This window comes from Adiantum capillus-veneris, chromosome 16, assembly GCF_014529385.1.
Source record: "Adiantum capillus-veneris isolate H3 chromosome 16, ASM1452938v2, whole genome shotgun sequence".
NCBI classification, from domain to species: domain Eukaryota; kingdom Viridiplantae; phylum Streptophyta; class Polypodiopsida; order Polypodiales; family Pteridaceae; genus Adiantum; species Adiantum capillus-veneris.
In genome coordinates this window covers 56,091,268-56,115,608 of record NC_140946.1, presented here as the reverse complement: position 1 = coordinate 56,115,608, position 24,341 = coordinate 56,091,268, and the positions used below count along the sequence as shown (strand labels likewise).

General features: G+C 44.9%; 1 protein-coding gene across 1 annotated transcript in view; it reads right to left on the bottom strand.

Annotated features, from left to right (window-relative positions):
- Positions 1-24,341, bottom strand: part of LOC147439080 (cytidine/deoxycytidylate deaminase family protein) — a 62,683-nt gene that overhangs the window by 23,421 nt on the left and 14,921 nt on the right. The window contains exons 3-8 of the mRNA XM_086485009.1: positions 18,976-19,113; positions 18,691-18,790; positions 18,457-18,582; positions 17,884-18,197; positions 16,450-16,569; positions 16,128-16,376 (exon numbers count right to left, since the gene is read on the bottom strand). Coding sequence (XP_086341135.1) covers positions 16,128-16,376; positions 16,450-16,569; positions 17,884-18,197; positions 18,457-18,582; positions 18,691-18,790; positions 18,976-19,113 — 1,047 coding nt within the window. The remainder of the gene's footprint in view (positions 1-16,127; positions 16,377-16,449; positions 16,570-17,883; positions 18,198-18,456; positions 18,583-18,690; positions 18,791-18,975; positions 19,114-24,341) is intronic.

The window sequence follows — 24,341 nt, the reverse complement described above, 5'->3', positions numbered from 1 at the left end:
GGCACAGCAGGTTTGGCTTTGTGTCCTTTGACTGATGCCAGCTTTTTCCACAGCACGACAGTACACTTGGGGGGCAGCTGCTTGGTCCACTCACGGGCCCGGCACTACAGTTTGAGCTATCCTCCACTAGCAGGATGATAGTGATCCAGGGGGGTCGACCTACACTCCAGCCTGCTACTGAGCTTACTCCACAGGAGTGGTGCAGTGAGAGAGAGGAGTGTTGGGAGCTCATCTGTGGCCTGACACTCTAGTTCATCTGGCGGGCCCTCTGCTTCCGCATCTTCAAGACTCGCCCTCTACCACTAGCAGAGACAGTTCGAGATCTTTGGCTAGAGTTGATCCATACACTCAGGGGACAATTTGAGAGACTCCAGGGCAGCTCCGACCGCATGCGGGAGCGTAGAGAGGCTTTCCTTCGACTCTGGCGCCCTGGGCCTTTCTTCACCATGGTCCAGGGTGGGCTCAGATGGCACTACTGTCCACCTGTGTGGCTTTTCCCTCCTCCCATCTCTTGATTTAGCCTCATTGTACATATGCTTTTTTTTTCATTGGGAGAGTCTCCCCTTAAGCTTGCTGTAGACCTCTCTAGTAGAGGTGGTTGTAGCCCTATGGGCAGTTTCATTAACTAATAGAAGGATCTTTTTCTCGGAGAAAAAGAAAAAAGCAAATGCTTTCTCGCGAGGAAGTCTATGTTTGCATTGCATTTGTGCATGAGGTTGCATCCAAGGATATCTAGGGAGTGTTGTGTAAGCACTAGTTTTCAGCTCACAAGCTTTTACTGAGTTTTTAAGCACGCTTACACAGCACTCCCCAGGGACGCCTAGGGAGTGTTGTGCAAAGCACTAGTTTTCAGCTAACAAGCTTTAATTGAGTTTTTAAGCACTTATTTTAGTAATTGGCCGGTTGCCTACTTAATAAGTGGGCAGCCCACTAAATGAAATCAAGTAACAAAACGATAGCACCCCAATCTGGCTAAAAACAGCAAGCAAGGCAACCATCCCTCGCTCTCCTCTCTCTAGAAGCTGCCACCAACCTCCTCCTCTCTCCTCTTCTCTATTTCAGCCGCCCCCCATCTGCTATTGCTGGTAAAAAAACAGCACCCCCTCTACTATTTTTGCGACTCCCCTAGGTCTATGAAAGGAGCAGGAGCGCCCCCACTCTCCCCAGTTGTGCCAACAGCCAGAAAGAGGAGACCTTGTTGCGATGGAATTGCAAGCACTCGCGACAAGTTTGCGCACGGAGGTTGCTTTCCATGCTAGGAGCAACAGGTGATGGTTGTACATAAGATCCACAATTATTTGCTACTCTGTTTGTGTTTTCGCAGGTACTCCATCTCAGAGGAGGAGCAAGGAGGCTTCGGCCTACGCTCGGGGATTCCAAAAACAGAATCCGAGACGGTTTGTAGAGCGTCTACGCTCTGAGTACAAACCGGCATGTATCTAAGCTGAGAGCTAGCCTCTCAGGTTCCCGCACGGGAAGGAAATGACCTTCGAATCTGAGATCTAGAGCGAAGGGATTTTCTCCGGTTCTTGTGCTTGTGACAAGATTCTCACATAATAAGCATTCTCTTTAAGAGAAAGAGGGGGGGGGGGGGGGGGGGGGGGGGGGGGGAACCAACCCATCTTCTAGTCTCCAAAACTATGTCCATCTTATCTCTTTTCAGCTTACTAATTGCTCGTGTGCGCTCTCGTTTGTGATAGTGGTATCATAGCTCGGTCACATCTCTTTTTCTACAAAGGAGGACGATTCTGAGAAGGAGTGGAAAGAACCATGAGGAGTCAAGGGAGAACCGTTGTACGAGTTCAACTCGTAGAATTGCAACAGCTCCTTACACTGCCAGATGTCCAGAAGGTTTTGGATGGACTCAAGAAACCGCAAGGAACAAATGCCGATGGGCGTCAGGAAACATTGCTGGTGGTAACATCCCGCAAAAGGAAAAGAGTGCGGCAGTACACAAGGGATCTTCAGATCGGAACAATCGGCTTACCAAGAGCAAAACCCAAGAAAAACAACTCTCTCTGCTGAATGACAGTAAAGAAGTAGAAGGCGTTCTCTTCCCCATCATACTCTCCTAGTTATACTACCTCTACTTCTTATACAGTATCTAAACCCTCTTCTAAGAAGAGAACGCCTTCTACTTCTTTACATAACCCTAAAGAGAAGCCAAGTTCAAAAAGGACAACCGTAAAGTCACCACAAGATGCAAGTTTTCAAATCTAGTGACAAGGACATCAAGTTTGATAGTTACATAGGAGGGAGAGATATCTCCAAGGCACTGTCCTTAATCAAATAGTTTGAAGTGCCTTTGCACATGGAAACTTTACCGAAAAAATCTAGTTGCATCATGTTGGGATGTATCTCAAGGAGACTGTCACGTGACACATCCCAACCCTATGTGTCCGTGGACAAGCTACACCATAGCAAGGTTTCCGTCAAAGTCCAGTCAAGTTAGATTAGGAGTGATCTGGCACTTTTGTGAGTCTATTCGTAGACCGTGCATGCCCAGTCACTCAGTGTAGGTGCATATCCTCTGGTTGCATAAGCACAAGCATAAGCATTTCCATCAGATTCCATCAGAGTCAGTTTGGGGATTTTTTAGATGACTTTATCCCATTATTCCCTATTTTTGACATTTTTCACTTATTTATTAAGTGACTTTTGTTGGGTAGTCAGTAGGGCAAATTGGGTAAGTTAATTTATAAGCAAACCCAAGTTAGCACAAATTGGCAGATGAACAGAGAGCACAACAGGCTTCCCCAAGCAGCAGGTGTTCCCTCCCTCTCAACAAGAACCTCCCCATCCCCTTGGCGAGGCTAGACCATCAAGCATAGCGTTTTCAGCATAGAGCATCTTCTCCTCGCTGGTGTTTACAAGATCTGCAATCGCCATCTTCCTGGCTGCCCTAGCGTTTTCCTCACATGCAAAGATCGCCAGCAAGTAGCAAAAAGGTCAGCGTTTTTCAGTGACAGCATCAGCGTTTTGCCATTCACTAACGCCAGAGAATCAGCAACCTTGACAGGGTTTTTTCAGCCCATATAACCTGCTGTGGCAGCGTTTCCAGCCAGCCTATCGACAGCCAGAACCAGCCCTGAAACGCAGCAGAACTCAAATTTACAGCAAACCCTAAAAACCAGCGTTTTCTGTCAACAACTATACCAGCGAATTCTTCATCAGTTCAGCAATAGGAAACAGTCCAGATCAGCCACAAAAGAGTCCCAGTTCCAGCCACGAAGCCGTCGTCGTCACCATCGTCGTCGTCGGCATAGTCTAACACCATCAGTCCCTTTGCATTCGCATTGTACTCTTTCGTGCAATCAAGTAGACCACTCTCGCCGACGAGAGTGGGGCCTTCGGAGGAGGGTTTTACAACCCCTCGGTGTCGTATCTCTTCTCTCTCCTTCTCTCAGTCTCATTCATTTGCACGCACTAGATCCACTCACTTTGTTTGTGATCACCACACTCTCTATAAGACGGAAAGCTCTCTCTTTCCCTAAGAACTAAAAGGAACCTTGAGCAGTAAAGATCACTAATCTTGAGAAAATACAACTTTCTTTCCGCTGCACCTAACAGAGACGGCAAGCAACTGGTGGTTGGCAAAGATTCTGGACCAGATGTCCTTCTCGAAGTCGGGCGGAAGGAATTGTTCATAAAATTCAGCTTTGAACCGACTCCATGTTCTGGCTTGAGTACCTAAGGAATAGGATTGGCTGCCCAGAAGGAACATGAGAAAGTCGCCACCTACGTGGACAAGTATTAGTGGGTTCTTCTGAAAGTCACCCCTTTCATGATCTTTTCCGACGAGGAAAAGATGCGAAAGTTCGAAGGAGGCCTACAACCACATCTTCGAAAGAGCATGAAGGTGTATCCTCATGATACCCTTCAGAGGATGATGGAGTTAGTAATCATTGCTAAAGACCTACACTCGATTGGAGCCCCCTGAAGGATGGAACAAAGCGTCTATCATGCAAGACAAAAGAGCGGTATATGACGATCATGGAAACCAAGGCAGAAAGTGTCCCCCTGTGGACCCTGATCAATCTAAGAAGCCAGAGGGCACCGGTGAGCGGCTTAAATATCTCTCGTCCGCCCAAGTACAAACCTTCAAGGAAGAAGGAAGATGTTTCTACTATGCACAGAAAGGACATATAAAGCCCAACTGCAATGTTCGGCAGCAACGGCAAGAACGAGCATCTTCGAGGAAAGAACAAACAAAAAAGGAACTCGCTCCACCAAGCTAATCCTAATGTACAAGGGAATGCGGAAATGGAGAAAGGGAAGCGTCAACTTCTAAACGGCTACGGATCTCTAAATAACCAACGAGCTAAATAATCGGCGAGTATTGATCCTCTACGATCCAGGATCAACGGACAACTACATCTTTTGTGATACTGCAAACCACCTAAAGCCTGCAACGGGACAGCATCACGTGCCAACGGAAAAGAACAGACTGAACACACTTTAGACGCTTCAAAACAACTGAACTGAAAGAGAGAGAGAGAGAGAGAGAGAGATGTTGGGTTTCCGAGCCCTAGTCTACTCTGCTGTCAAACCCATGGGAACATATCCTAAGGCATGCAGAGGAAAGTCCAGTGCAACATTCATTCTAAAAATGTAAAAGGCTTTCAAAAAATTAATACCGACGTTGTCTTTTTCTATTGTGTTGCTCCTCTTTCTCTCCCGTCACCTTCTATGCACGCACCCTCCACGACATGGCTCCTTGTCGCTACCACCCTCCATAGCCTTGTACCTTAAGAGAGAGAGAGAGAGAGAGAGAGAGAGACTTCACACGAGACATGGAGTGGTATAGTTCCACCCCCACAGTGCACTGACCCCAAACTGTGGCGCCCCTTTCAATATTTCTTTATATTGCTTCAACGAGGTACAACACTTGCGCCTTCAGTACATATTTATAGGGCCCAAGGTTGCATCCGTACGTCCCATACGGATCCTTGTTCATACAATACGGCTGTACCGTATGGATTCATAGGAATGCTTTTTTTTTAATCCCCTGCCCTATTTCAACCGATTTGGCCTCTTTTCAAAAATCGCCTTGCAACGTCTGCTTGTGGTTAGTTTTCGCCCTTTACATCCTACAGGTAATGTGTGCTCATCTCTTGCAACTAAAATGCCTCGCTGTCACGTGACACATCCAACCCTATGTGTCCGTGGACAAGCTACAGCACGACAAGGGTTCAGTCAATCCAGTCAGTCTAGATTTAGAAGTGATCTGGCACTTTTGTGAGTCTATTCGTAGACCGTGCATGCCCAGTCACTTAGTGTAGATGCATATCCTCTGGTTGCACACAGCATGATCATAAGCATTCCCATCAGAATCCTTCAGGGGAATTTTTCAGTGCATTTAGCCTATTTTACCCATTTTTGACATTTTTCACTTATTATTTTTAAGTGACTTTTGTTGGAAAGTAGGTAGGGCAAATTGAGTAAGTTTGTATATAAGCAAACCTAGACTAGCACTAATTGGCAGAAGAGGCAGTAGGAGCTCCATCGCTCGACAGGCAACTTCTCATGCAAGAACCTTGGTGGCGGTTTTCTCCTCCAAGCAAAGACCCTCTCTCCCCTAGCGTTTTCCATCAAGTATCATCGCCAGCAGATATGCAGCCCTAGCGTTCTGGAGCCCAGATCGCCATCCCAATCATCTGGCGTTTTCAGCCCTATCATCATCGCCTGGAAGTCCACAACATCCAGCGTTTTTCAGCTTGCTTGATCGCCCCCAAAACAGCAAATTTCAGCATGCTTGATCGCCCCCAAAACAGCAGATAAGCACCCAAGGAATTCAGCCCTAAGACCAACAGACCATTTCAGCCTCTAGCGTTCTTGGGACAACAACAAGGTGACCTCAGATTTCAGCCCTCATCGTTTTTGGACAGCAGTACCAAAGTAGCCGAATTCAGCCTTTAGATCGGTCTCACCATCCCCGTCGTCGTCATCGATCTAGCCTAGACTTGCATCAGTCACATGCATTCAATTTGTACCAGTTTGTGCAATCGTAAGTAGACCACTCTCGCCGACGAGAGTGGGGCCTTCGGAGGAGGGTTTTACGTCTCTGGTGTCGTATTCTCTTCTCTATCTCTCAGTCTCATACACTTGCACGCACAGTGTCCATTCACTTTGTTTGTGATCATTCATTGCACTCTCTCATTAAGAACGGAAGGCTCTACCTTCCATAAGAACAAAAAGGAACCTTGAGCATAGTTCGGAGCACTCGTCTTGAGCAAAGTTCAAACATTCATTCCACTGCACCTTACATTGGTATCAGAGCTTTGGCAATGTTCTGTATCACTCAAGGAAAGAACCATAAGAATCACAAGAATTTTTTTGCTTGTTGCGGTCGCACGAACCCAAGTTCGCTTGGGCGTGTCGATTCCTAATCGAGTTTTTGAAGAGTGACAGGAATCCCAGGAAAGAAGGGCTTGTCCAGCCTCCCCTTGTGCCTCTTTTCACTCATTGAGAGCGGACTGTGCACTTAGCGGCCGGCCAATCGACGTGAGGTGGAAAAAAGCAACCTTGGTGTGAGCGCAAGGCCGCCAAGGGGTGCGCCCGCGAAAAAGAGTAGAACTCGGGTGAAGAGAAGATCCTTCTCAAACACGGTTTGCAAGCGAAAGAAAACCTCAAGACCCCAAGAACCCAAGATCCTGAAGACACTCAAGAACCCAAGTTCCTGGTGAACTTAAGAACCAAAGATCATAGTGCATGGTCATCACCCGAAGCGGAATGGATACTTCGCATACAGGTGATGAGCATGAGAGAGGCGATGAAGAGTTCTCCCCACCAAGAGATTTTTCCAACCCTCCCCCTTCTCCATCTACGCCACGAGTTGTACCAACTTCCATGGAGGCGATGGTCAAGTCGATGTTGGACATGATGGCCCAACAACAAGAAGCGACTCGCCTTGCGCTGGCACAACAAGAAGCAAATCGAATTGTGATGGCACAACAAGAAGCGACTCGCATTGCTTTGGAACGCGAGCGCGAAGAACGAAATAAAAGAAATGCCATAAAACAAGAAGCAACTCTTATTGCTTTAGAACGTGAGCGCGATGAACGAAACGAAAGAAAAGCACAAAAAAAGGAGGAACGGGGAGCTCAAAGAGCTACCTTGGAGGCCGAGCGTGAGGCTCAACGAGACCTCCGCACTCAAGAATTAGTTCGACAAGTACTTGCCTCGAAGTCCGAACCAACCAAAGATCGTGGGAGTTTCTCAAGTGGCGCAAGCCACGATGCGGATTCCAACAACCCAGTCACAGAGAAGTTGACTTTCAGTAAGTATGATGGTAAGATGGATGCTACGGTTATTCATTCTTGGTTGCATCAATTTAATGCTTATTTTGCGACAACTAAGAAGACAGGGAATAGCAAGGTTTTGACGGTAACTATGTACCTTGCCGGTGATGCCATCAATTGGTACCACGCATGCAAGAGGCATAGTTAGCCGCGCACCTAGAGGAAGCCGACAAATTCACGCTCCTTTTCTTCAATTGGGCTGATTTCCAAGACAAGCTCAAGGCACGGTTTATGCCACCTCAGTACCTCGCACGATTGAAGGACGATTGGCGCGCTCTCAAGCAAAATGGTATGCCGGTTATGTCTTTTTCTAATCGTGTTTTGCAACTAGGTACCCAATTATGCAAGTCGGATGATGAGCGCAAAGAGGCATTCCTTTATGGATTGGACGAGTATATCAAGTACGATGTCGAGGTGCTCGATCAATCGATCTCAACAAGGCGGTAGCGATTGCTCTCGCACAGGAGATGAAGCACAACAAGGGAAAGCCTAAGGAGAACAAGACTTCCACAAGTACCTCTCAGACTTCTCAGAACCCTCAAAACGGTAAGAACGGTAAAAACGGTAAGAATGGTAAGAACGGTAACTCTTCTAACCAATCTTCCACAGTCTCTCAGAAAAGAATTCTTCCAATGAACCTAAGGGTAAGGCTAACACAATTACTAAACCTAAGCTTACTCTAGATGAAAAGGTAGCACAAGGAATTTTAGGAGGATACATCACGTCGGAAGAGCAAAGCACTTATTCTAAGGAAGGTCGTTGTGTTCATTGTCACATTAAGGGTCACATAAAAAGAACATGTCCTAAGCTTGAATCGAATGAATCTAAAGAATCCACAGAACCCACTTCCTCTGTCAATGCAATCACTGACAACACGAGTGTGCCCCAAGTTTCTCCTGACCCTCCCATTGATGATTCACTCATTAAATGTTATGGTCATATGACGGGGCACCGTTTTGTCATATTGTTTGACCCAGGTAGTATGCATGATGTGATCAGTCCCTCTCTTGTTGAGAGAGCCCGCCTAGAGGTTCCGCCTAGAGGTTAGTCAGAAATCTCCTCTCGAGGTCTCTAGCTTTGTTCCCGGTATGGACTCTCTCATCACGCAAGAGTGTCTTGGTGTGTTGTTTACAATTCAACAAGCTGCTTTCCGTAGAAAAATTTTAGTCTCTCCTCTCTCAAGATGTGATATGATTTTGGGCATTCGATGGTTTCGTGAGCATAACCCTCTCATTGATTGGGAGGCTAACACTTTCACTCTCAATGCCAAAAGTGACTCTCCCATTGTCATTCGTGGAGAGGAAGTTGTTCATTCTCCCTCTCTCATTGCTAATGTGCAGGACAAGATTGAACGGATTCAGGAGAAGGAGACTCTCTCAGTCTCTTCTTCTCCCAAGCATGACACACAGGATTTGAATGACAATGCTTTGCATGATGATTTGAATGATAATGATGAGCATGATAATTTGGATAACAATAATAAGCATGATGATTTGCATGATCAAGATGTGATTTCTCACAAACATGATGATTTGCATGAAGATGACGTGATTGTTCACAAGGATGATGAGTTAGTTGATGTTTTTTCTAGCGAAGCTAATCTCGTTGCAGATTCGATCAATTACGAAGAATCGATCTTGGCTCTTGAGCTAGGTCCAAAGAACCCTTAGAAGAAGTATTATGTGTTCGCATGATTGATACGCACGCATTGTTTGAGTGTTTCATTCGTGATCGTTTCCTGTATTTTAGTCAACGTCTTTATGTAATCCCTTTTCCTAGGCATGACATATTGTACGTTGAGCACGTTTCACTCATGAATGAGCACGAATGTATGCGGAATGTTCATGAAAAGCTGAAAAGTATGCATTCAAGAAAGTCACATTCCATGTCTCTTCCTTGGCACGACACAGTTGTAGAAAGAGCACATGAAAGAATGAGCACCAAGCATGGGCATTTCCGTTGTGAATTGCCACAGTTGATTGCTTTAGATCAGAAGAGAAAGATTCGATCTCATTGTTTGCGTGTGTGTGGTGAACGGTTTGGCACTCCGTCTATTTGTTCATCTACATTGCATGCACAGTCTTTGAGGAAGACAAGATTTTTTCCAGTCACTTTACATGGAATAGGTATGTTCATGGTTTTGTGTTAGAAATGGTTTCAGGAATTTTCAGCCATGGAGATTCTTGAAGAAGGAAGAAGCATGACTCTCAACGAAGTTGAAGCATTGAAGGAGCCACAGAAGACTTTGTGTCGCTTTCGACGCGGCCCAGAGAAGCAAGCATTGCAGACCTTTATGAAGTTCAAGTACCACACGACCCACACATCCGAGTGGGCCAACGAAGAGTCCCTTCCAGGATTCCGGATGCTATTGGCAATCTTCCTCGACGCCATACAGTTCGGTAACAGTACCTCACTTTGAAAAGGAAGAGATGTCACGTGACACATCCAACCCTATGTGTCCGTGGACAAGCTACAGCACGACAAGGGTTCAATCAGTCCAGTCAGTCTAAATTTAGAAGTGATCTGGCACTTTTGTGAGTCTATTCGTAGACCGTGCATGCCCAGTCACTTAGTGTAGATGCATATCCTCTGGTTGCACACAGCATGATCATAAGTATTCCCATCAAAATCCTTCACGGGAATTTTTCAGTGCATTTAGACTATTTTACCCATTTTTGACATTTTTCACTTATTATTTTTAAGTGACTTTTGTTGGAAAGTAGGTAGGGCAAATTGAGTAAGTTTGTATATAAGCAAACCTAAACTAGCACTAATTGGTAGAAGAGGCAGCAGGAGCTCCATCGCTCAACAGGCAACTTCTCATGCAAGAACCTTGGTGGCGGTTTTCTCCTCCAAGCAAAGACCCTCTCTCCCCTAGCGTTTTCCATCAAGTATCATCGCCAGCAGATTTGCAGCCCTAGCGTTCTGGAGCCCAGATCGTCATCCCAATCATCTGGCGTTTTCAGCCCTATCATCATCGCCTGGAAGTCCACAACATCCAGCGTTTTTCAGCTTGCTTGATCGCCCCCAAAACAGCAAATTTCAGCATGCTTGATCGCCCCCAAAACAGCAGATAAGCACCCAAGGAATTCAGCCCTAAGACCAACAGACCATTTCAGCCTCTAGCGTTTTTGGGACAACAACAAGGTGACCTCAGATTTCAGCCCTCATCGTTTTTGGACAGCAGTACCAAAGTAGCCGAATTCAGCCTTTAGATCGGTCTCGCCATCCCCGTCGTCGTCATCGATCTAGCCTAGAATTGCATCAGTCACATGCATTCAATTTGTACCAATTTGTGCAATCATAAGTAGACCACTCTCGCCGACGAGAGTGGGGCCTTCGGAGGAGGGTTTTACGTCTCTAGTGTCGTATTCTCTTCTCTATCTCTCAGTCTCATACACTTGCATGCACAGTGTCCATTCACTTTGTTTGTGATCATTCATTGCACTCTCTCATTAAGAACGGAAGGCTCTACCTTCCATAAGAACAAAAAGGAACCTTGAGCACAGTTCGGAGCACTCATCTTCAGCAAAGTTCAAACATTCATTCCGCTGCACCTTACACTCGGAAACCCAACCCAGTGTGGGATACGCAGACCCATATGATCAGATTAGTGATTACGTCGGGGCAACAAGGATCAAGTACTCGTCAGTGGCAGCGCAAGTATTGTGGGGAAGGTCGTGTTCTCAAGCATCTTACGGGGATAGGTACTACAAATCATTGCCATGGCTGTGAGAAGATCCAACCTCAAATCAAGGAAGACCTTATTCGAGAGCACTTTTCGGTGGTATCCAGTGCACCTCCGAGGCGGTCTTCGATTTCACAAGATGCCTTGCAAGATGCATTACTTTGGGACCTTGGTGACATTCATGGCGATGGAGAGATGGGTTCTGGCTCTTAGACTATTGTGCCCTCCAGTGTTGGCACTAGTAAGAAAAGAGCTCGTGCATCAAGGCATGATGAGGAGGACAGTGGAGATGACTAGTCTACAACTCCCACCAATGGACCGAGCAGACTACGTTGCCTTCATGCGTTAACTCTTAGTCTTGGGGGTGAGAGAGAGAGAGAGAGACAGAAGATAGCAGAGATGGAGATTGCTCGCACTCTTGTAGAGTGCAATATTGCATTCAATGTGCTTCGTCAATGTGCTTCGAACAGATCAATGGAAGAGGGTGGTTAGACCCATTGCACAGGTTGGACCCACAAAGTCGTTGACTGTCTTGGATTATAATAAGATGCGTACAAGTATGCTAGATGAGCAGAAAGCAATCATTGACAGAGCAATCACCCCAATAAAAGCTGGGTGGCAGACCTTTGGGTGTTCTATCATTTCTGATGGATGATGTGCGTAGACGCCACATCATCAACATTTTGGTGTCATCTTGCCTTGGTACATATTCTTTGAGAGTCGTGGATGCAAGAAAGGCAGGTGAGAAGATCACTGCAGAGTTCATCTACAAATATATTCGTCAGGGCCATTCTTGGGGTGGGAAAGGAGAATGTGGTGCAGGTAGAGTCAATCCGACTCAATCTCCCCATTTTTTCTCCTTGTGTTTATTGTTCAAGAGGACCACCTCTTGTATCTCTACGAGTCTCCAATAATTAAATATTTGTAGCTTTACATTTTTTGGCTACTTGCAGGTTGTTACAGATAGCAACTGCAAGGCAATGGGTGAGATGGTAGAGAGGGATTTCCCTCACATTGTGTGGACTCCATGTGCCGCCCATTGCCTAGACTTGCTTATGGAGGATATAGGAAGATTGCCCTCAATTCAGCCTATTGAGTGTGAAGCAACGAGGATTACCACTTTTTTCCGTAAGAAGCATCAAGCTCTGGCCATCTTCAGGAGCCACAATACATTGGATATGGTGCGGCCCTCGAAGACCATGTTTGCATACATGTACCTTGTTCTTCAAAGACTGTATAGGTTGAGGGACCCACTTTTGCAAACGGTTGTGGATCCAAAGTGGCGTCTAATGCGCCATGCAGGACAAGAGCCTACCAAGGACATTCAAAGGAAGGTTCTAGATGAAGCCTTCAGAACAAAGACGCATAGCTTCGTCGTGGCTCTTCAGCCACTCTTTGTTCTCTTACATATGGAGAAATCTACCCTTGGTCTAGTATTTCACCTCTTCTTGCAGATGAGAGGGCACATTGAGACGTGCAGGACGCTATCTCTAGAGCGGTAAGAATCAATAGGTTGCTGATTTTTATAGAATGATGGGCAATCTTAGATTGAATCATTGTTTTTTTTAAAGTTGCACACCGACCGACATTCTGGCTATTGTAGATAGTCGATGGCAATTTATGCGTCGTCCCATTCATGGGATGGTAGCTATACTCCATCCCTTCTACAAGAAGCTAGAGCTTTTTGGAGACATGCCCTTGTTGACCCTTCGTTCGGAGTACCTCAATCTCGTGTTCAACGAGGATGAGCACCTGGTCATAGATGGGGAGATGTCGAGCTTCATGAACAACTTGGACCCAACTTTCATGAGGAGCGTTGCAATGAGACCCGAGGCTACCAACAGAACTATGGAAGACAAGGTCGTCCACAGCTCTGCAAGCTAGCTCTACGTATTCTCTCTCGGGTACTCAAGTTGTAACATGTCTGTAAATTGTGCCTAAAAAATGTTGACCTTGTGCAATTTTGCACTCTCAAGATTTGCATCTCTATGTACATTGTCGACAGAATTGTTCAGCTAGTGCTTGTGAGTGCAATTGGAGTGCATACTCCTTGGTGCACACAAAGATAAAGAACCGCTTAAGCACGACCCAGCTAGAGAAGCTGGTGTATTGCCGAGCTAATATGAGGCTAGTGCGCTCTTTCCATGCTTTGGGAAATCCCAAGCAGGTTTGAACTTTGTTCCATGTTGCAATGCACTAAACGCTCGTAGATTAGTAGACTAGGTTGAGACTTTGAGTTACTTGAAGTAGATTTAAATCTTTATGGAATTTGAATTTTGGTCAATGTAGGTGCGGGTGGAACCTACGGAGGTGAAGATGGTTCCACACCCTACAATAGAGGAGATAAATACTCATATCAGAGACGAACAGGAGGAGATATTGCGAGAGCTTCATAGAGAGTTGGAGAGTATGGATAGGCGAGTCACCAGGTCACGTGCTCGGGCCTTGAGCATCCCTCTCCAACAGAAGGCTGCAGATCGTGAGAGGACACGGCGAGAGAGAATTCGGATTGGGAAGCTTCCAATGCACAAGCCTCGGGTTCGAGCGAACCTAGCCGTTCGTCTCATCTAGACTTCAGAGCACAATGATCCACATGAGGATGATGCAGGCCCACCATGGGACCCAGGATTTACAGGGCCAGAGCAATGTCCTCACACAGGGAGGGATGTCCTCATCATCATCAAAGCCAGAGATGAAGATATTCAAAAGTTTTCCCAAAAACATTAAAACCAATATCAAAACCAAAATCAAGCAATCTCAAGTCGGCACCAAAACAAGTTCAAAACAGATAAAATCCATTTCAAACAAATTCCAAACAGTATTTTCAACAATTTCTCAAGTAAAATTTCAAGCAAACGGTTGTCCTCGTTACAAAAGAGCGGATCTCCAACTCCATGCTCCCAAATGCTTCCAATATTACCTGTTGTCTGCAAAAAGCTCCCAAAACATTAACTTGATCCGTGCTGCAGAAACCCTAATTCGTTGTTGAAAACCCTAATTTTTTAAAATTATCAGAAGCAAAACGCTCACGCCAATGCGTAGGGCTCATCGAGAGGATCAACATTTGACTTTTGTTGCATATCCAAATTCTCAACCCTTGAAGAGATTTTTAGAGGCCATTGCAACACAGGAAAACGTCAAAGAGCATGTTTTTAAAGCTTTTTAGGGCAAAAACGAACTCCTCCTTCATCTCCTTCTCCTCTTGTCGTTTCTTCTTCATCCAACTCCGTAGCTTCCATCTATAGGTTCATGTAGGTCTGGTTCTCTCTCCAAAAAGGGAGGGGAAAAATTCTATAGATTCTAGAAGCGCTATCTTGCTCTGTTTACTCTTGATGGACCAGTATGCTTTCAAAAAAGCACATGCTTGAAGCTCTGAGACCACTATAACAGGACGGCACCACGTGCCAACAGAAAAGAACACACTGAATAGACTTTAGACACTTCAAAAAACCTGAACTAAAGGAGAGAGAGACTTCACACGAGACATGGAGTGGCATAGTTCCACCCCCAAAGTGCACTGGCCCCAAATTGTGGCACCCATTTCGGTATTTCTTTATATTGCTCCAACGAGGTATAACACTTGTGGCTCTGCTCTCCATCTCCCGTAGGTAGCATGCCAGAGAGTGATCCTTCAGCACATAGTTGAAGGCCCTTGACCAATCTGAAGCTGACGTGAAGATGTGCGTATCTGCCCAATAGCACATTATATCCCATGAGATAAGTGTATCCATGTATGCAGGCCTAGTCACAAAACCGTCCTCCGTGAGTTGGAGAAGATGCTCTCTATAGAAAGCCATCTTCGTACCCAACTCCTGTGCCGGCCGTGTCCATGTGCTCCTGGTATCTAGTTGAATTAGATCCTGACGTATGAGTTTGGTGATCTTTGTCCGTGTGGGAGATAGGCAGGGTGCATCCAAGGAGTACTGGAATAGAGGCAATATATCCATGCTGAAACCATGTGACTGAAACCATGAAGTCATCTGCCCATACCAACATGTTGTGTGACCTTGCAGTGCTAACTATCGGGATGCTGCCATGGTGGTCTATGAGGGTCCCCATATCTGAACTCTGAAAAGCATAGTTGAAGCCACTAGAGTGTCAAAAAGCCAGAGCTTTGTTCACAGTTCCTGAAACTCAATCTGGGAACACATCCTCTCCAATCCTCCCAAGGCGGCATAAGCTCTAGTCAGTCTAGTCTATGCTGCTCTCCTCAAAGAAAACACCGGGCCACCGAAGACTACCCCATGATAAGTGTATGCATCTGTGTACTCCAGTGTCTCCTGGCCATAAGTAAATGTGGGTGCTGACCTCGTGACCCACTATGATATGGTGTTGAACACCATAACCTTGGTTTTCCCAAGGTTGACAGACAATCCACTATCATGAGCAAATGTATGCAAAGCATCCAAACGGCACTGCATCCCCTACACAGAGTCAAAAATCAAGGCTATATCATCAGCGTATAATAGCATCGGAATCCATGTCCCTGCTAACTGAGCACCCCTATCTCCCTCTCGTTCTACATAAACTCATCCACATACATCCCAAAAAGAGTCGGCGATAGGGGGCATCCCTGCTTCACCCCAATAGTGGAGTGGACCATGTCAGACGTACCCTCAGTAGTGCGTACCCGCCCTACTACTGTCCTGTATAAAGCCAAGATCCCAAATCATCTCTCTGGACACACCAATGTCCTGTGGTTGGCGTATAAGTCTTGCTCTCCGCACTGTGTCAAAAGCTTTGCGGAAATCCACAAAGCTACAGTAGATCCTCCTGCCATGGTGTCTACCCTCCTCAATCATAGCTCTGAGTGTCAGAATCTGGTCGAGAGTGGAGAACCCTCTCCTAAATCCTGCCTGCCCTGATGCTCGTATGCCCTTTCTCTCTGCCCATTTACTCCGCTCCCTCTCAAGAATAGATGCATACAACCTAACCAATGTGTGACCAACAATGATGGTACGATAATTTCCGGGAATCGTGGGATATCCTGATTTGAAAATAGGTACAATCGTCAACATACTCCCAAGTGTCTCAGGAAAACCCTCATATATGGCTCGATTAAACATCATAGAGAGAGAGAGAGAGAGAGAGAGAGAGAGAGAGCCGTTCAATAATACATATCAAGCTAAAACATAGACCTGGTAGTAGTGTTCGACACTGGTCCATTGTACAGCTCCACCTTCTGAATTTCCAATATCAATGGCATGAGGTGAAAAATTAGAAAAGGCACCCATGGCATCCCATGCTTTGTAAAAACAGATGATAGTAGGCTTTTCTTCAAATGATGCAGCCTCTGTGGCGCTCAGTTCGTCCAATCCGTCAGGGACCTGGAGTCTTAAATCAGGAATGGGTTGCAAGTATCCAGTAATCAGCATATCTGGACCAATCTGCAACAATAACAAACTTAAGATTGCAGACCTGGAGTTATGTTTAAACATCTAACCAAAAAGGATTTTCAACCTTCTCAAAGGATACATCCGCTAGATTAAGAGCCTGGGTCATTTCCACCATTCCCATGTCTCCAACAGGGGAAGGTGCAGTTGTGCCTCCTATTATCTTAGGTGCAACAAATGCAATCACCTGCTCTGAAGCAAAGAAAATGAGGTTAAGTGTAGATCAATGAAGCAAAAAACAAGCTAAACCCTTTATATGAATGTAAAAACAACATAAATTACAATAAATAATACAATAATACACATAGACTCTATGACGTGGCCACATGCACACACGCTTGCAGGCACGGATATACACTTGTTTTGGTGAAAACCATTGTTCTATTATCAAAACAGATGATACACTAGGTGAAAAAAAATTCTGCTATCAAAATAGATAGTACATAAAGGGGTGAATTTTATTTCTTAAGATACTACAATCAGTGGGAGAAATCCTCAAGCTGGCAATCGTCAATTTTATCTATTTCCAAAATATTTGAGAAGCACAGCAAACACAAAAAAAAAAAATCAAAGAAAGGCTTTGTTTTGCATTTGCCATATGCTCAAAGATGACAACATCATTTCTGGCCATGCAATTTGGCACAATTCCATAACTCTAAACTAGCTTTCCATTGGTCAAAGAAAGAAGCAAATACGAATCTTGATTTTGGTGAAAAGCAAGAACCACCCTGTATGTATTAGATTCTGGGGCAATTGTGGAACATTTTCCTTCCAAAAGCACACCGGCATGTACCACCAGAAATAGGCATCTTAGCAAGTAGCAAAGATTCACAGAGTGCTCCCGCAAGACAGCACCAAAGTAACAACTTTGGGGTAGCAGCTCCTTGCAATTTCAGTGGCTTGAAGTCCATTCTTTTACAACATTTAAGATTATCATCCATACCCTGTTGAATCAGCATGAGTTTGGCCCCATGCTTATGGCATATAGCACTTAAATGTTGTGCTTAATGTGAGATTGTATAGATGTCTTTTGAGTTACCAATCTCCGAGGTGGTTCTCAGGACGTACTGGTAAGAGTCTCATCATGCAATAGCTGATAGTATCCCTAGTCAGATGATGATGATGGAGACCAAACAAAGGCCCCATAAAGACACAACAAATTTGTCTTTTTCCGATAGCCCATAAGTTTATGCAGCTATTTTTTATAAATTACTCATCCACAATACATTACACACATTCCTGTTCCAAATCTTCTGCATGTATATAGCTGCATCAACATATCATCACCATGCACATTTATCCACATTACATAACAAGTCGCAAAATTACACCTACAAATCAAGAAGAAAATATATGCAGAGTAGCATTTGAAGCGCGCTCGCATGAGCATGTCCAAATGCACACAATGCACAAATGCAGATCCATAACTCTACATGTGTGCGATGTTTACTACAGAGAGAGAGAGAGAGAGAGAGAGAGAGAGAGAGAGAGAGAGAGATACTTTGTGAATAACACCACTTGTTAGAGCAGGTGCAGCCAACGTGCCTCCACACTCCCATAGGACACTAAGAAAGCCTCGATCATAGCAATATTCCATTACTGCCTTTGGCGTCAAAAAGTCGAACTCCACAATCTCCACTCCCTTTTTCTCCAACCGCTGCTGAAAATCCTTTCGGGCTCCTCTTTGTGTCATCACAATGGTTGGTGTAGAAGAAACATCCCACAGGTGGGCATCCTCAGGCAAATGCATACATCGTGACATTACTATGCGTGCTGGGAGATGGCCACCCTCTTGCCGAGTCGTCAGCTTAGGATCTGAGCTTGAAAGCATATTAGCAAAAAAAACACTTAAAACAGGATCACAAAGAAACTCTTTCCAATGTTCAAATTGCAGCAGCAAAAGGCTCTAAAAATGTTGCAAAAACAGAGAGAAATAAGAATTTGAACAAATTGAAATGATAAAGAAATAGATTCTGCATAGAGAATGGGCAGACAAGGCTTAAATAAGAGCACAAATTCATTGAAGACTTGATAAAGCTTGGACACAGAACCTTAAAGAGCTTAAGAAACATACTATCGCGGCGGACGGTGTTGCCTCCAACAATGATGGCATCACTTCTGCCCCTAGTAGCAAAAACTCGCTGCCGTGATGCCTTACTGCTGACCCAGGCTGCATGTCCAGTGCTCGCGGCGATCTTCCCTAAAAATGTAAGAGTTATAGATCACAGATTTGTAAAAACAAATAGTTAAGGGGGGGGGGAAATACTATTTTTCCTCTACTTCAACAGAATTTCTTCTGAAAGCTCACCATCTAGTGTCATAGCATACTTGAGAGTAGACATTGGACATCGCAGTGAGGATCTATACAGTAAAGGAGCATTCACATAGTGGCAGGCTTTCAAGGCTTGCTGTATTCAAAACAAAACTGTCATCATAATCTTTATAATTGCTACCACAAATATGGCTTGTGGCACTGCCCATGACATGTATGAAGGACTTTGTACGAATACTAAAAAATCATGTCAATTTGAGTAAAAAGTTGGGCACAGATATGCGAGTTAGGTGTAGCATATGGAGCTGAGGGTGAACATACCTCTGTAGATGTGTTCTTGGGCAAGTTCTCGCCTAGAACATCCACAACAATATTAGCTTTCCTCAACTCCTTGATTGCTTTACCTCTAAAATGCTGCAGCGGATGAGGAATTCCCACAACTACACGTGAAACTCCTGCCTGCCAGGACACAGTAAAGCCACTTAACAAGTATTTTCACTCCCCTATGATGATGCAACTACAAGGACGACTGAGAACTTCAAAAGTTACACAAAATTGGAATGATTTTCCAATTCATGCAAAATGTAGGAGTCTGAACTTTCAGGCATTCAAAAAGAACAGCGAAATTCCTGTTGCCTGAATTAAGGTGTCCATATTGACATGTTGGCCCTTATCAACAGCGCATCATCAATCCTTTGGCCCATCCCAAAAACTTCAGAAGGTCAGACTGTTGCCAGTAGCCAGTTAACTCATGAGTGCAGCTCGCATTTTATAAAGAGATTCTCCATAGGAAGGTTATCTACATGTGTAACCTTCAATGCTCACCCGATTTTGTACACTGCCTTACCATATTTTCGTAGTGGGGTGTGAGCTCACTTAGGCACAACCAGAGCACCTTTTTCCCTCACTACGAGGTATACCTTTCCATGCAACCTTGGCACCTTGTAGAATCTCATGCTGCAGAGTTTGCCCACAAGGCTTGTCCTCTCTCTCTCTCTCTCTCTCTCTCTCTCTCTCTCTCTCTCTCTCTTCGTAAAAAGAGGAATCATCTGATTCAGGAACCAAAGTACAACAACTTGGAGCAGAGAAAGGCCAAGAAAGAATTTAAGAATGGTGGCCAAGCATGAAGTTTGACACTTTTTCAGGCCACAAGGATACCCATAAGGCCTTGTCTTTTGTTCAATGATTCGACACTGCTTTCTTCGGAGGCAAATTTATTGAAGCCTCCAAGGTTCGAAAGGTGGTATCCCACCTCAAAGGGAGTGCATAGACATGGTGGTGTTCGCTTTAACTGCAGAAAAGCACCCAGAAACTGGGGTCAAGTTCAAAAGGCTACTTTCATCTATTTGGTTGACCGTTGACTGCATGAAACCACCTGAGGATAAAAAAGGAAGATACTTATCATCTGATACGCCAATGCCATGTCCTTGATTGGCAATCAATTGCCAACTTTCAAGGATCTCATTAGTTCAACCGTCGATATTGGAAGTTTGACATACACTCTTCCTACATTCATTACATTGAAGTCTTGATTCCGGTTATAGACTCACACCCCTTGTTCCATCTAAATGTTCTAACTTTTGGAAGGCTAAAACCACTATCCTCAGTCCAATGCTAATTTGGAAGTTTGTAAAACTTGGAAGGCTGCAACACCCTTCCAAGGGCGTCTTTATCCTTCTAGAGCAGGTTTAGGAAAATGATACTCTTCGAAAGAATTGTACGAAAATTGAAAATTAGTTGTATGCCCTTCCAAAATATGTGTAAAGAAAAAGGGGAGTTTCTTTAAGGTCTTCAAAATGAAAAGTATTGAGTCACCCTTCAAATTTGATGGCTGTTCCCTAACATTAGGATTGGCACAAATAACATTGGCCCCTAAATGAGAACAGGCCCTTAGGTAAAGGACAGTCCTATCCATTTTGTGAGCATTCATTGTGTCACCATCACACTCCCACGGCTAGCTTCCTCCATGTAAGGTGGAGCGGAAGTGAATGTTGAACTTTGCTCAAGATGAGTGCTCCGAACTGTGCTCAAGGGTTCCTTTTACTTACGAAAGGGAGAGCCTTCCGTTCCTTTAGTGAGAGAGTGCAATGGACACAAACAAAGTGATGAACATTGTGAATGAAGGTACTGAGACTGAGAGATGGAGAGAGAAGAGAATACGACACCAGGGACGTTGTAAAACCCTCCTCCGAAGGCCCCACTCTCGATGACGAGAGTGGTGTACTATTGATTGCACAGTCCGGTACAATGGCTGATGCAATGAGTCTAAATGCTTGCTATGTCGATGCCGACGGAGTGGACGACGAGGGGAGTGGACGATGAGAGGACAATGCTAAGGCTGAAAACTGAGTGCTTTGAATCCGCAACTGCTTGCTGAATTTCTATGGCTGAAACCGCTGTTTCGTATGGCTTGAAAACGCTGGACAGCCTGTGCAAAAACGCTGCCCTGCTCTAGCTCCAAAACGCTAGACTGCTGGCTGAAATGCTGTTTGTAGGAAAACGCCACTTTCTGGCTGATTTACCTGCTGAAATCGCCCAAGACACAAGGCTGAAAACGCTATGAAGCAAGGCTGAAAATGCTGAACAAAAACGCTGGCCTTCTGAGATGAAATCGCTGATCTTGTTGGGCACTTGCTTGCTGAAGGGCCTTGCTGGAAACACCAAGCTAAGGGTTGATCCAAATGCTGATATGCTGCTGAAATTCGCCAAGGGCTGAGGGAAAAACACTAGCATGAAGGGGAGGTTGTCTTGCTGAGAGGGGTTCTTGTTCTTGTTGAGACTTGGCCTATTGAGCACTGCTCCTGCTGCCTCATCTGCCAGAAAGTGCTAGCTTTGGTTTGCTTATATACTATCTTAGCACAATTGCCCTACCTAGTTCCCAACAAAAGTCACTTCATAAATAAGTGAAAAATGTCAAAAATAGGGAAAATAGGTTTAATGAACTGGAAAATTCCCTTGATGGATTCTGATGGGAATGTTTATGATCATGTTGTGCGCAACCGGAGGATATGCATCTAATCTAAGTGACTGGTCATGCACGGTCTACGCACACACTCACAAAAGTGTCAGATCACTTCCAATTCTAGACTGACTTGACTGACAGAACCCTGTCCATGCTGTAGCTTGTCCACGGACACATAGGGTTGGATGTGTCACGTGACTCCATCACACTAGGATAGTGAGGACTGGTGGTATAGGACGCAGACACTTGCAATGGAGGCTTGAGTATGGGCTGCTCACTCCCAGGCTCGAGAATAGGTCCATAATAATTCATGGCTCGAAGATGAGCTTCATGTCTATCCTACTGCTTTTTCTATGCACTTCTTTGGCTTGTGCCATGTCCCTATCATGTCATGTACGCAAGATAAATCTTAATGGGAAGCTTATATGTATTCCATTACCTTCGGCAATACGTTTTGTAAGGTGCAGCAGAAATGAATGTTGAACTTTGCTCAAGATGAGTGCTCCGAACTGTGCTCAAGGTTCCTTTTCCTTAGGGAAGGGAGAGCCTTCCGTTCTTTAATGAGAGAGTGCAAGTGATCACAAACAAAGTGGATGTCCGATGAACACTATGAATGAAGGTGCTGAGACTGAGAGATAGAGAGAGAAGAGAATACGACACCGGAAAGTTGTGAAACCCTCTTCCAAGGACCCCTCTCTCGATGGCGAGAGAGGTCTACGCTATTGATTGCACAAATCTGGTACAAATGTAGATGCGAAGCTAAGTGATGCTGATGCGAGAAACCGAATGCTTCGAAGACGACGATGACGATGTCACAAACTGCTGACGTGTCAAAGCCTAAAGAATGGAGCCAACTTACAGATGCCGGCCGAGGGGCCTAAACCCTAAGAAGAACAAGTAGCAGAAGAAGAAGAAGTCCTACCAACTTATAGGGACCTCGTCCGATGGGGCCCCAAGTGACATAAAGGATTAAAATAAAGCAGGACCCGCAGCTAATGACGTGGCAGTTTTCGAAAATTGCAATGACATGATGACGTGGCAGGCTATATGGATTTCCGTAAATTACGCTGGCAGTTTTTTGGCATCGCTTTTTGGACCAGAAGCTTTTGAGTTTTGAAGGCTTTTCACTGTAAGTGCTTTTCAAGCCAAGGGCCTTTAAATATGTGCTAAGGACTCATTCTCTGGCATGCTTCCTGGAGAAGGTGCAGAGTCTGGAGTACCGGCTTGTACTATGTTGATGCAATATAAAGAAATACCGGAAGGGGCGCCAAGGTTTGGGGCCAATACTCTCTGGGGTGGAATTCTACCACTCCATGTCACGTGTTCGTCTCTCTCTTTCAGTTCAGTTGTTATTGAAGTGCTAAAAGTCTATTCAATCTGTTCTTTTCTATTGGCACGTGGTGCCCGTCTTGTGATAGACGACGACAACGAACCTCTATCTGCTGATGTGGTCTTGAATGTTGAAAACACCCAACTCCTTGCTATTTCCAAAAACGCTGATTTGCTGTGGATAAAACACTAAATTGGCTAACTGTATTGGCTTGAAAAGACGCTGATTCTGCTGCTGTTTTAGTCGTTGAATTTGCTTGTTGAAAACGCTGGCCTGATGGCTGAAATGCTGCTGCAAAAACGCTGGCCTAATGGCTACTGAAATCGCCATGTGTAGGGGGCTGGAATCGCTACAAGGCAGGCTGGAAAACGCTGCTATGCAGTGCTGAAAACGCTGGCCTGATTTGAGGGGAAAACGCCAGCATTCCTTAGGGATCTTGCTTGAGAGAGAGAGAGAAGGAGGAACCTCCTGCAAACTGTGTCTGTGTTCTCCTTGCTTTTCTGCCAGAAATGCTAGCGCTAGGGATTGCTTATATATATACTTATGCAAATTGCCCTACCCAGTTCCCAACAAAAGTCACTTAAAAATAATAAGTAAAAAATGTCAAAAATAGGGAAAATAGGTTCTGTGCATTGGAAAATGCTCCTGATGGATTCTGATGGTAATGCTGATGATCATGCTGTGTGCAACCAGAGAAAATGCATCTACTCTAAGTGCCTGGGCATGCACGGTCTGCGAACACTCACAAAAGTGCCAGAACACTTCCTAAGCTAGACTGACTGGACTGAACTGAACCCTTGTCATGCTGTAGCTTGTCCACGGACACATAGGGTTGAATGTGTCACGTGATATCCCCTCCTTTTTAAAGTGAGGTACTGGTACCGAGCTGCATGGCTTCCTTGTAGTCTGCCAACAACTCTGGGTAAACTTTGAAAAACTCTTTGTCGACCCACACTGCTTCGTGGGTTCCGTGATCTTTAAACTTCAAAAAGTATTGTCTCACTTGCTTCTTCGAACCATGGCGAAACCGATGCAACAATGCTTGCTCCAGCTCCATGACTTCAACTTCATCGATGATCTCTGGTTCTTCTTCTTCCGAAATGTCCTTTGGAGGTGTTCCCTGAAACACTTTCAACCTAGACACATGTAAAACGTTGTGCATTGACCATGAGTTAGGCAATTGCAATTTCATTGAAACCTCATTTATTTTTTTAATGACAGGAAATGGACCATATATTCAAAAAGACAACTTTGGACACTTCTTTCCAACTTGCTTAAGACGTTTCTTCATGATTCTTAAATACATCCAATTTCCTTCCTTGATCAAAACATCCTGACGATGCTTATTAGCCTGCCGTGAATAAGATTCCTGAGCCTTGCTTAGCCGAAGCTTCA